Source organism: Acanthochromis polyacanthus, chromosome 13 (genome assembly GCF_021347895.1).
Source record: "Acanthochromis polyacanthus isolate Apoly-LR-REF ecotype Palm Island chromosome 13, KAUST_Apoly_ChrSc, whole genome shotgun sequence".
Classification (NCBI taxonomy): domain Eukaryota; kingdom Metazoa; phylum Chordata; class Actinopteri; family Pomacentridae; genus Acanthochromis; species Acanthochromis polyacanthus.
In genome coordinates, this window is record NC_067125.1 from 19519849 (window position 1) to 19533177 (window position 13329).

The 13329-nt window shown below is 41.8% G+C and overlaps 1 protein-coding gene across 1 annotated transcript in view; it reads right to left on the minus strand.

Annotated features, from left to right (window-relative positions):
- fat3a (FAT atypical cadherin 3a) overlaps positions 1-13329 on the minus strand; it is a 394840-nt gene that overhangs the window by 112401 nt on the left and 269110 nt on the right. The window contains 1 exon segment of the mRNA XM_051958357.1: positions 1006-1143. Coding sequence (XP_051814317.1) covers positions 1006-1143 — 138 coding nt within the window.

Consider the following 13329-nt stretch of genomic DNA (forward strand, 5'->3'; position numbering starts at 1 on the left):
TACGAAGGACACTCATTTCGGCACAGTATAGTATTTGTGAGTGTGTTGAAGTTCAATAACAGACTTAAACTTTAGAATATTTAAAGCTTAACTTGATTATATCATGTCAGTTTCACAAGTCTGAATCTCCACGGTAAATTCACATGCACGTCAATAAAATAATAGTGCTCATCAGACTATGTTACTTTCACACTTGCTACTCTGAACCATGCTTGAGTTCAAAGCGTACTATGTTTGATAAGTGTGAACCATACCAGATAGAGCACAATGATCTAGCCCGTGTCTGCTTAGAAGAGTTATACTCAGGTCCAGATCGGGCATACTCTGTCAGATGGATAAACAGTGTACCACTGATAAGGAAAAGTTAACTGTAGGAACTTTTTGAGTTGGACTTGCTGTATATTTTTAACACCATAGTTACATACGCATCATAAAATTGACACTTGAATCATTTGATACACTTGTTTGTGCAAGTGTACATGGAACACTGGCCAGCTTAGTAGTTGAAAGCAGCAGCAACTGAAGTTTAGCATCATATAAATCAAATCTTGAGTCAGTAGCACACAAAGGCTAAATATTGCTGTAAACCGAGGTACAGGTTACAGCATTCAAATGTACATGAAGTTTAATTTTCATTTTATTCAATTTATATTTTACCAAATCACAAAGTCATCAGGTTATTTTGTCAAGAAGATCACCTTACAGTAGTATAAAACAACAACAACAACAAAAAATAACACCCCTTTAGCAAGCACTTGGTGACAGAGTGAAGAACTTCCTTTTTAAAGCAGAGAAAACCTCCAACAGAAACAGAGTAAGGTTGGGTGGCCTCTGGCTCTTCTAAGTCTAAGTCTCCTAAGTCTCTTCTAATACACATAAAGAGTGACTGAAAAAATGATGCTGTGTAAAGCTTCTACACATTTGCAATATGTCTCGATAAACCATTGAGGGCTGATTGGGTGTGTTTCAACATGAGTGGTTGTGAGTGTAAAAGTGTGTCCTCACTGTCTCATGGTCCAGTTGCTTGTTGACTTTGATGACCCCACTGAGTGGGTCAATGAAGAACTGGTTGTCTCTGTCTCCACTGACAATAGAGTAGAGGATGACTCCATTCTGCTGACTGTCCAGATCCTCTGCTTGAAGCTGCAAACATACATTACACAGTAAGTTTATGTTTTAATTTGCATTGTACAGGACAATTAGAGGTTTAAAACAGTCCTTCCCCCATCCTAAAGTTTAATAAAAGCCTGCTTTATAAATACAAATTGCATGAAATATTTTGTCCATGTATGGCTTATTCCTAAAAAGCTGCACAAACACAAGCATGTCAGTTCTGCATATCTCCTGTGCCAACCTGTCAGAATATATACATTTTTTATGGTTTTGGGATCTTTAATATTTCTGTATGAATACATCACTTTGGAGTATATCATAGAGCATAGCTTATTTGTCCACTTGACCGAAACTCTACCGCTACAAACACACTTTAGAGATGACGGAAATGGTTTATGTGTTCATGTTGTGAACCTTTTCCTTTTCTGGCTACAGTTGTAAGACTGTATAAGATATCTGGTGACTCTACTGGGTGTGACGCAGATGCCGGCTGTCAAAATCTGCCGGCTGACACATCACACGCTGTCAGTGAGACAATTCTGAGGAAGGCGAGAGTGTTCTCCGAAACTGTCAAGCAAGCAAGGTATTTAACATCTCTCTATTCACCTAATGTCTGAACAAAAGAATCAGAAACCATAATATCAACAAGAAGACATGATGAACGTTTTCGAGCTATATGTGGGAATTACTGCAGCAAAATTATTTGTGAGTGCATATGAAGAGTAGTCTGTATATCGAATCTGTGTGTCCGAACTGAGATTTGTCAATGTGTAAAACAATTTGTCAATGTGAACTGAGATTTGTCAGTGCAAGCCAGAATCTGCAAAAGTCATCTCAAAATTTGTCTATCTGTAATTAGGTTTTCAAATGTGTAAAAAAAATCTGCTAATCTTACTAAATCGGCTAAGTGGTGCATGTAATAAGATTTGTCAATGCGTACAAAGATATTCATAGTGGAAAAGTCTTCGTATTCAGATACAAGGGCTAGAAATACAGATAAATTATGAGTTGAACAGCTTCAAAAAGACAGCTGTCATTTTAGACATGACTTTTGCTACACATCAAGAATCTAGAATCTTTATTGTCATTGTGTTTCCACACAGCGAAATTACGATTGGTGACTCCCAACTATAGATAAAAAAAAATTGAAAATGGCATACTGTATAAAATAAAACTTTTTATTTAAATCCACAAAAATATAAATATGTACACAAGTTAGTGCACATGAGCAGTAGGGTGAGTGTCAAGTGCAATCCAGTGAAGATTCACTTTTTTATTGCACATAGTGAGTCTGTTGTGTGTGTAGGGGGGAAATGGATGGACAGCTCTTGGATAAAAACTGTTTTCCAGTGTGGAAGTCAGAGTTTTTATGTTTCTGTACCGTTTGCCCAAGGGAAGTGGGACAAACAGTCCATTTCTCGGATGGGTAGGGTCAGCAGCGATACGTCAGGCCTTCCACTGGACCTGGCCCGCGCATATTGAGTCAAGGTCTGGAAGAGGACTTTCCACAATACCCTGTGCTTTTTTTTTTAACACCCGGGATAAGTTCTTTCTGTCCTGAGATGTGCAGCCCTGTACCACACTGTTGCACCAAGACAGAGGATGCTTTCTATGTATTGTGGCCCTGTAGAAGTTTGCCAGGAGCTGAGGGGAGAGACCAGCATGTTTCAGCTTCCTAAGGCAGAAGAGGCTTCTGCCTTCTGCCGTGAGAGATTCCTATCTGTCAGTCAGTGTTTCCGTTCCCTGAAGTGAGGCTCACAGGCTTGTTTATGCTGGCTGTGTATCAGGCAGCACTATGCCCCAGAGTCTTTGAACGTACGCAACATTGGCCACGTTTACACAAGACCTTTAATTCCTCTTTAATTCGGAATTAAAGTTAATTCCACTTTAAAATGTCATTGTAAACACTTAATTCTGAATTAAAAAGTTAATTCCGAATATATTTAATCCCAAATAAACTACCTGGTTTATTCCGATGTTAATTCTGAATAAACTAATTCTTGTGTACGTTCTATCCATGTATATTGTTAATATCCCCTTTAGTTAATTCCGGTGTAGCGATGTACACGTTCTGCGACCTTACTGGCGCGAGCACATCCTTCTCCTTCTCAAGTGACGCAACAGAAGTGGTACGCCATTGTTGAGTCGCTGTTTCAAAACGACAATAAAAAGCAAAGTGAAAAGCGTGCTTAATAGTTGTTCCTTCATGTTGTTGGGGAAAAGAAATGCCGCGGCAAATGGAGTTTGTTTTCTTCCGGTAATTTTTGGCTACAAGTGTATTTCCAGCACTTGTAGCCAAATATGAAGACTTTTCAATGATGAATATCTTTGTACATGTTGACAAATCTTATCACATGTTCATATTTTAATACATATTAGCAGATTTTTTTTTTTACACATTTGAAAATCTAATTACTGACAAATTTTGAGATGACTTTTGGAGATGACTTTTGTACAGTTGAAAATAAATGATGCTGCTACTTCAAGTAAGTTTACAAACGGTCGGTTCTTCTCACAAATGCATCATCAGACTTCAAAGGCCAAAATATAATAAAAAATGATTGGTATATTATTGATTTGCTTGGCTATATTAGAAAACTTTGTTTCATTTTGTCAGTTGCAAGTGACACTTTGCTAAGCCACGCACCCTTGGTTACTGTTGCTACGCCTGTCAAGCTTTCCCTTCTAGAATGAGAAATATGGAGTTTTGAGTGAAATCAATGAGTGTTATTCCAGATTCTTCAGATACTTTAGAAAGAAGTAGCCAGAAAAGGTCTCCATTATGTTTCAGAGAGAAACACATCAAATCAAATGTTGGCAGAGTTAAAGTGAAATCAAAACAATTAAACCAAGAACAACAGTGTTCTTGTAGAGTAGGGTAAGTCGATATGTTCTGTTTAAATTGAAATTAATTTTAATTTGTCTTTCATTGTCGTTGTGTTAGCCCATTTCTATGGTGGCCATTCACAAAATGCTAAAATATATCAGTATGTCAGAACTTGTTTCTGTTACACATATTTCTTGTTCACATATCTCAATGGCTCAGGGTTTAACAGAAGTAACCTGCTATTGAAGCATCTTAGTTTGTTAACATTATCTTACCTGACACATAGCGATCATGATAGTTAACACCTTACTTTAGAACAAATGCAGGTGTTCTTAGGCTCTATCCACACTCAGCATCTTTCTGTTTGCATCTTGGGCTTGGGAAAGGCCAAAAAAAATCCACACCACCCTCCAAACTTCTCAAATATTGACTGTTAGACTTATAAGTGCTATATGCACACAGCTTAGGCATATTGATTTTTTTTTTTTGAGAGCTTGACAGGCCTCCTGTGCATTTTAATGGTTTCTAACCTAGGATTGGACAGTAGCCCTTTGTGGGAGGGGCTTAGCAAAGGGTCACTTGTACCGTCAGAGTTAGACCTTCACCCTTTTAATAACACGATGAAGTACACACTCACACACCATTTGTCTTTCTATGGCCTTGCTTTATTCTAACAGCAACAATAACAACCTTCACTACTGGTTGTCAAAGGAAGCTTTATTCCACATTGTAGATTTCTTTTACCGTCTGCCTGCTGCAGTGCTGTGGTGGTTTGTTGTGTTTGTCTCTCAATAGTCAAAACATAATATAGTTACTAGACAAGTCACCTGTGTATATTCCAACCTTGGATTATAGGGATCCCAGTATCATAAGCCAAGGGATGGATAAATAAAATATATTATCTATGTACTGCTGCTGATGCATCTGCCATTTTGGTATATCTGGCATTGCCATTGTTACAACAGGACAGGTTAAGAAGATATGGTTGGCTATATAGCGCATGTACTGTACACAGTTGTTCTACTCGGAAGAATTTCTGCAAATATGTTATGATCCAGTGATGAATCATACATGTACTATGCATTCTACAGTGTATATTACAGTAACTGGAAGCATCTTCCTGGTCATATGAACTTTTTGGGTTGGTTGTGCTTGCCTGTTCTGTATGTGGATTCAGATGTTCATTTGCTGGTTGTTTTGGTTAAGTGTGTGTGCGTGTGTGTGTGTGTGTGTGGGTGTGTGTGTGTGTGAGAGAGAGAGACTTTGTATAGCATTTTAAAATGAATTAAGTTTTACCATATTTAATTTGAGCATGTTTCTTGTGTAAAGGTGGATATAATACCAGTGCTGGGGCTTCAGCAGGAGAGCCCAGTAAGGGTAGTGAAGAGATTACAGAAGAGAAAAGTAATGGACTGTATGGAGCTGTCGTTATGGTTGTGTTTAACAGACTTACTGTCTGTTTAGTAGTGTTGTAATTGCTATAACATTACTGTAGAAGGCATATTTTTGGAAGGAAAAAAAACAAAATTTTGGTGCATTATCCCACGTGACACAACCCTTGCGGTGGCGGAAGTGGCCTGACTGATTGGAAATCTCCCGGCCTGAATTTCTTTCCCAGTCCGGCCCTGGCACTGAGTGCTCATTTCTGACGATATAATACTGCACAACATAGCAGTGATTGGTTAGCATCAGTGATGTTTTTTTATTAAAAAAAACAATATTGCATGGCCTCATGACCAATTGATTACTCTGCATGAGCAATATAAGGTTTCATTATGTATTTTTAGGGTCCGAGCACCGAGGGTGCGAAGGACAGGCGGTGCAAGGGCACCGACTGTCCAAGGCACCAGCGGTGCCTAGGACCCTATTGAAACCCTAGGGTTTATTATTAGGGTCCGAGCACCGAGGGTGCGAAGGACAGGCAATGCAAGGGCACCGACTGTCCAAGGCACCAGCGGTGCCTAGGACCCTATTGAAACCCTAGGGTTTATTATTAGGGTCCGAGCACCGAGGGTGCGAAGGACAGGCGGTGCCAGGGCACCGACTGTCCAAGGCACCAGCGGTGCCAAGGACCCTATTGAAACCCTAGGGTTTATTATTAGGGTCCGAGCACCGAGGGTGCGAAGGACAGGCGGTGCCAGGGCACCGACTGTCCAAGGCACCAGCGGTGCCAAGGACCCTATTGAAACCCTAGGGTTTATTATTATTATTATTATTATTATTATTATTATTATTTTTTTTTTTTTTTTTTTCTCCCGTCAAGTAAATTGGCTTTTTGGCGGCCTTATCATACTCCAAAACGCGTGAAATTTGGCATGCACATCAGGACTGGCGAAAAATTTGATATTTTATGGGAGTTGCGCATGCGCCACCTGCAAAATTGAAACAGTGGTCATTAGGCCAACTTCCACAATGTTTTATTTACAGCTACAATATTTGGTGGGCATATGCACCACATCAGGACACACCAAAAAGTCAATCACAGCCACACCCTAAACCCAACAGGAAGTCGGCCATCTTGAATTTGCTGTACATTTGTCAAAATTTATAGCTCCTAGTGGATAAGTCTGAGAGAACTGAAATTTGGCCAGTACATGCACCAGACCTTTCTGATGAAAAGTTATCAAAAACTCAACCAGAAGCCAAAAGGTGTGGCCATGGCGGAGCCTCAAACAACTGATCCTTCGCCATGAAACAGGAAGTGGTGTCTAATTCTTCTCAACATGCTCCAATCTGCCTGAAACTTTACATGTATGATGACAGTCCTGTCCTGATGTCATCCACATAGGGATATTCATTGACAGTCATAGCGCCACCTTGTGGTTTCAGGAAATAGACATCTTTTACACTTTCATGCCCTATTGTTACCCAGTTGATCATATTCACTTCAAATGCAGTGACAACAGCCTAAACACATTGATGATGCATCCCAGTGAAAATGGTGACTTGTCATCAAAGGGCGTGTCTGTGGCGGCCAAACCAATTTCGATGTTTCGCCATGAAAATTTAACGATTCATATCTCAGCTGAACAACATCATATCTGCCTCAGACTTCACATGCTGGATACCAGGTCCAGTCTGAACACATCCACACTCATAAATTTTGAAAAAGTCATAGCGCCACCTGTTGGTAATAGTAAGTTTAAGGCCTTATATTTTCAGGTACAATGGCCCCAAACTTGGTGATATCATGCTGGAAATTGGTCAGTCGAGTCTTCACCTCTTGACAATCACACACTGTGAAGGGTGTGACATTTCATGTAACGCTGTTGCCGTAGCAACCAAATATCGCCATGAAAAACAAAGCCCTTTCTGACAGGTTAGGAATACTCCAATGCTCACAAAAATTACCACACACATCACCATTGACCCAAGGAACAACACTGTATGCATCTCGGCACTGCACATGCTATAGCGCCCCCTACAGTATTTTTAACAAACAGCCCCCCCAGCACGTTTCACCTACATCCATGAAATTTGGGAGGCTTATAGAGCACATCAGGACGCACAAAAAAGCCTCTTGGAGCCATGTCCTAAACCCAACAGGAAGTCGGCCATCTTGGATTAATTGTGAGATTTTTGATGATTTTTCTCATTTTTGAGAGTTAATACCTCCTAGGGGATAATTCCAGGAGACCTGAAATTTTGTCAGTCCACACAGCAGGACTTGGTTTGGAAAAGTTATCAAAAGTTTAACCAGAAGCCAAATGGCGTGGCCATGGCGACCATCAGCGTTTTGATGCTTCGCCATGAAACATCAACTGCTGTATAACTCTCCTCTGCATGCTCCAATCTGCCTCAAACTTTCCATGTGTGATCACAATCCAATCCTGATCACATCTACAGGCCAACAGACACTCTCAGTCGCAGCGCCACCTGATGGAGGGACAGTAAATGCTGTATAACTGGCCTCTACATGATCAAATCAGCCTGAAACTTTTCATGAGTGATCAGAGTCCAACCCTCATCACATCCACTGTGTGAAATACACTCTGAGTTACAGCGCCACCTGGTGGTGGATGGGCAGGAAATGCTGTATAACTGCTCTGAACATGCTACAGTCTGGCTGAAATTTTAAATGTATGATTGGACTCTGGTCCAGATGCGATTCAGAGGCCGACATACACTCTCAGTCACAGCGCCACCTGGTGGACGTGCGTGGATTCACGACCAGCGTGGATGCGAGGACCCGTCCATCGCTGCTTGCAGCTTTAATTATTATTATTATTTTTTTTTTTTTTCTCCCGTAAAGTAAATTGGCTTTTTGGCGGCCTTATCATACTCCAAAACGCGTGAAATTTGGCATGCACATCAGGACTGGCGAAAAATTTGATATTTTATGGGAGTTGCGCATGTGCGTGGCAAAATGGCTCTATAGCGCCACCTGCAAAGTTGAAAAAGTAGTCATTAGGCCAACTGCCACAATGTTTCATGTACAGCTACAATATTTGGTGGGCATATGCAGAACATCCGGACACACCAAAAAGTCAATGACAGCCACGCCCTAAACCCAACAGGAAGTTGGCCATCTTGAATTTGCTGTAAATTTTTCAAACTTAATCGCTCCTCGGGAAATGAATTGCCTTTTTGGCGGCCTTATCATATCCAAAACGCGTGAAATTTGGCGTGCACATCAGGACTGGCGAAAAATTTGATATTTTATGGGAGTTGCGCATATGTGTGGAAAAATGGCTCTATAGCGCCACCTGCAAAATTGAAAAAGTGGTCATTAGGCCAACTTCCACAATGTTTAATTTACAGCTACAATATTTGGTGGGCATATGCACCACATCAGGACACACCAAAAAGTCAATCACAGCCACACCCTAAACCCAACAGGAAGTCGGCCATCTTGAATTTGCTGTACATTTGTCAAAATTTATAACTCCTAGTGGATAAGTCTGAGAGAACTGAAATTTGGCCAGTACATGCACCAGACCTTTCTGATGAAAAGTTATCAAAAACTCAACCAGAAGCCAAAAGGTCTGGCCATGGCAGAGCCTCAAACAACTGATCCTTCGCCATGAAACAGGAATTGGTGTCTAATTCTTCTCAACATGCTCCAATCTGCCTGAAACTTTACATGTATGATGACAGTCCTGTCCTGATGTCATCCACATAGGGATATTCATTGACAGTCATAGCGCCACCTTGTGGTTTCAGGAAATAGACATCTTTTACACTTTCATGCCCTATTGTTACCCGGTTGATCATATTCACTTCAAATGCAGTGACAACAGCCTAAACACATTGATGATGCATCCCAGTGAAAATGGTGACTTGTCATCAAAGGGCGTGTCTGTGGCGGCCAAACCAATTTCGATGTTTCGCCATGAAAATTTAACGATTCATATCTCAGCTGAACAACATCCTATCTGCCCCAAACTTCACATGATGGACACCAGGTCCAGTCTGAACACATCCACACTCATAAATTCTGAAAAAGTCATAGCGCCACCTGTTGGTAATAGTAAGTTTAAGGCCTTATATTTTCAGGTACAATGGCCCCAAACGTGGTGATATCATGCTGGAAATTGGTCAGTCGAGTCTTCACCTCTTGACAATCCCACACTGTCAAGGGTGTGACATTTCATGCAACGCTGTTGCCGTAGCAACCAAATATCGCCATGAAAAACAAAGTGCTATTTGACAGGTTAGAAATACTCCAATGCTCACTAAAATTACCACACACATCACCATCGACCCAAGGAACGACACCGTATGCATCTCGGCACTGCACATGCTATAGCGCCCCCTACAGTATTTTTAACAAACAGCCCCCCCAGCACATTTCACCTACATCCATGAAATTTGGGAGGCTTATAGAGCACATCAGGACGCACAAAAAAGCCTCTTGGAGCCATGTCCTAAACCCAACAGGAAGTCGGCCATCTTGGATTAATTGTGAGATTTTTGATGATTTTTCTCATTTTTGAGAGTTAATACCTCCTAGGGGATAATTCCAGGAGACCTGAAATTTTGTCAGTCCACACAGCAGGACTTGGTTGATAAAAAGTTATCAAAAGTTTAACCAGAAGCCAAATGGCGTGGCCATGGCGACCATCAGAGTTTTGATGCTTCGCCATGAAACATCAACTGCTGTATAACTCTCCTCTGCATGCTCCAATCTGCCTCAAACTTTCCATGTGTGATCACAATCCAATCCTGATCACATCTACAGGCCAACAGACACTCTCAGTTGCAGCGCCACCTGTTGGAGGGACAGTAAATGCTGTATAACTGGCCTCTACATGATCAAATCAGCCTGAAACTTTTCATGAGTGATCAGAGTCCAACCCTCATCACATCCACTGTGTGAAATACACTCTGAGTTACAGCGCCACCTGGTGGATAGACAGGAAATGCTCTATAACTGCTCTGAACATGCTACAGTCTGGCTGAAATTTTACATGTATGATTGGACTCTGGTCCAGATGCGATTCAGAGGCCGACATACACTCTCAGTCACAGCGCCACCTGGTGGACGTGCGTGGATTCACCGACCAGCGTGGATGCGAGGACCCGTCCATCGCTGCTTGCAGCTTTAATTAGGGTCCGAGCACCGAGGGTGCGAAGGACAGGCGGTGCCAGGGCACCGACTGTCCAAGGCACCAGCGGTGCCAAGGACCCTATTGAAACCCTAGGGTTTATTATTATTATTATTTTTTTTTTTTCTCCCGTAAAGTAAATTGGCTTTTTGGCGGCCTTATCATACTCCAAAACGCGTGAAATTTGGCATGCACATCAGGACTGGCGAAAAATTTGATATTTTATGGGAGTTGCGCATGTGCGTGGCAAAATGGCTCTATAGCGCCACCTGCAAACTTGAAAAAGTAGTCATTAGGCCAACTGCCACAATGTTTCATGTACAGCTACAATATTTGGTGGGCATATGCAGAACATCTGGACACACCAAAAAGTCAATTACAGCCACGCCCTAAACCCAACAGGAAGTCGGCCATCTTGAATTTGCTGTACATTTGTCAAAATTTATAGCTCCTAGTGGATAAGTCTGAGAGAACTGAAATTTGGCCAGTACATTCACCAGACCTTTCTGATGAAAAGTTATCAAAAACTCAACCAGAAGCCAAAAGGTGTGGCCATGGCGGAGCCTCAAACAACTGATCCTTCGCCATGAAACAGGAATTGGTGTCTAATTCTTCTCAACATGCTCCAATCTGCCTGAAACTTTACATGTATGATGACAGTCCTGTCCTGATGTCATCCACATAGGGATATTCATTGACAGTCATAGCGCCACCTTGTGGTTTCAGGAAATAGACATCTTTTACACTTTCATGCCCTATTGTTACCCGGTTGATCATATTCACTTCAAATGCAGTGACAACAGCCTAAACACATTGATGATGCATCCCAGTGAAAATGGTGACTTGTCATCAAAGGGCGTGTCTGTGGCGGCCAAACCAATTTCGATGTTTCGCCATGAAAATTTAACGATTCATATCTCAGCTGAACAACATCCTATCTGCCTCAGACTTCACATGCTGGATACCAGGTCCAGTCTGAACACATCCACACTCATAAATTTTGAAAAAGTCATAGCGCCACCTGTTGGTAATAGTAAGTTTAAGGCCTTATATTTTCAGGTACAATGGCCCCAGACTTGGTGATATCATGCTGGAAATTGGTCAGTCGAGTCTTCACCTCTTGACAATCACACACTGTGAAGGGTGTGACATTTCATGCAACGCTGTTGCCGTAGCAACCAAATATCGCCTTGAAAAACAAAGCCCTTTCTGACAGGTTAGGAATACTCCAATGCTCACAAAAATTACCACACACATCACCATTGACCCAAGGAACAACACTGTATGCATCTCGGCACTGCACATGCTATAGCGCCCCCTACAGTATTTTTAACAAACAGCCCCCCCAGCACGTTTCACCTACATCCATGAAATTTGGGAGGCTTATAGAGCACATCAGGACGCACAAAAAAGCCTCTTGGAGCCATGTCCTAAACCCAACAGGAAGTCGGCCATCTTGGATTAATTGTGAGATTTTTGATGATTTTTCTCATTTTTGAGAGTTAATACCTCCTAGGGGATAATTCCAGGAGACCTGAAATTTTGTCAGTCCACACAGCAGGACTTGGTTTGGAAAAGTTATCAAAAGTTTAACCAGAAGCCAAATGGCGTGGCCATGGCGACCATTAGAGTTTTGATGCTTCGCCATGAAACAACAACTGCTGTATAACTCTCCTCTGCATGCTCCAATCTGCCTCAAACTTTCCATGTGTGATCACAATCCCATCCTGATCACATCTACAGGCCAACAGACACTCTCAGTTGCAGCGCCACCTGTTGGAGGGACAATAAATGCTGTATAACTGGCCTCTACATGATCAAATCAGCCTGAAACTTTTCATGAGTGATCAGAGTCCAGCCCTCATCACATCCACTGTTTGAAATACACTCTGAGTTACAGCGCCACCTGGTGGTGGATGGGCAGGAAATGCTGTATAACTAGTCTGAACATGCTCCAATCTGGCTGAAATTTTACGTGTGATTAAACTCTGGTCCAGATGTGATTCAGAGGCCGACACACACTCTCAGTCACAGTGCCACCTGGTGTACGTGCATGGATTCGCCGACCAGCGTGGATGCGAGGACCCGTCCATCGCTGCTTGCAGCTTTAATTATTATTATTATTTTTTTTTTTCTCCCGTAAAGTAAATTGGCTTTTTGGCGGCCTTATCATACTCCAAAACGCGTGAAATTTGGCATGCACATCAGGACTGGCGAAAAATTTGATATTTTATGGGAGTTGCGCATGTGCGTGGCAAAATGGCTCTATAGCGCCACCTGCAAAGTTGAAAAAGTAGTCATTAGGCCAACTGCCACAATGTTTCATGTACAGCTACAATATTTGGTGGGCATATGCAGAACATCCGGACACACCAAAAAGTCAATTACAGCCACGCCCTGAACCCAACAGGAAGTCGGCCATCTTCAATTTGCTGTAAATTTTTCAAACTTAATCGCTCCTCGGGAAATGAATTGCCTTTTTGGCGGCCTTATCATGAACCAAAACGCGTGAAATTTGGCGTGCACATCAGGACTGGCGAAAAATTTGATATTTTATGGGAGTTGCGCATGTGTGTGGAAAAATGGCTCTATAGCGCCACCTGCAAAATTGAAAAAGTGGTCATTAGGCCAACTTCCACAATGTTTTATTTACAGCTACAATATTTGGTGGGCATATGCACCACATCAGGACACACCAAAAAGTCAATCACAGCCACACCCTAAACCCAACAGGAAGTCGGCCATCTTGAATTTGCTGTACATTTGTCAAAATTTATAGCTCCTAGTGGATAAGTCTGAGAGAACTGAAATTTGGCCAGTACATGCACCAGACCTTTCTGA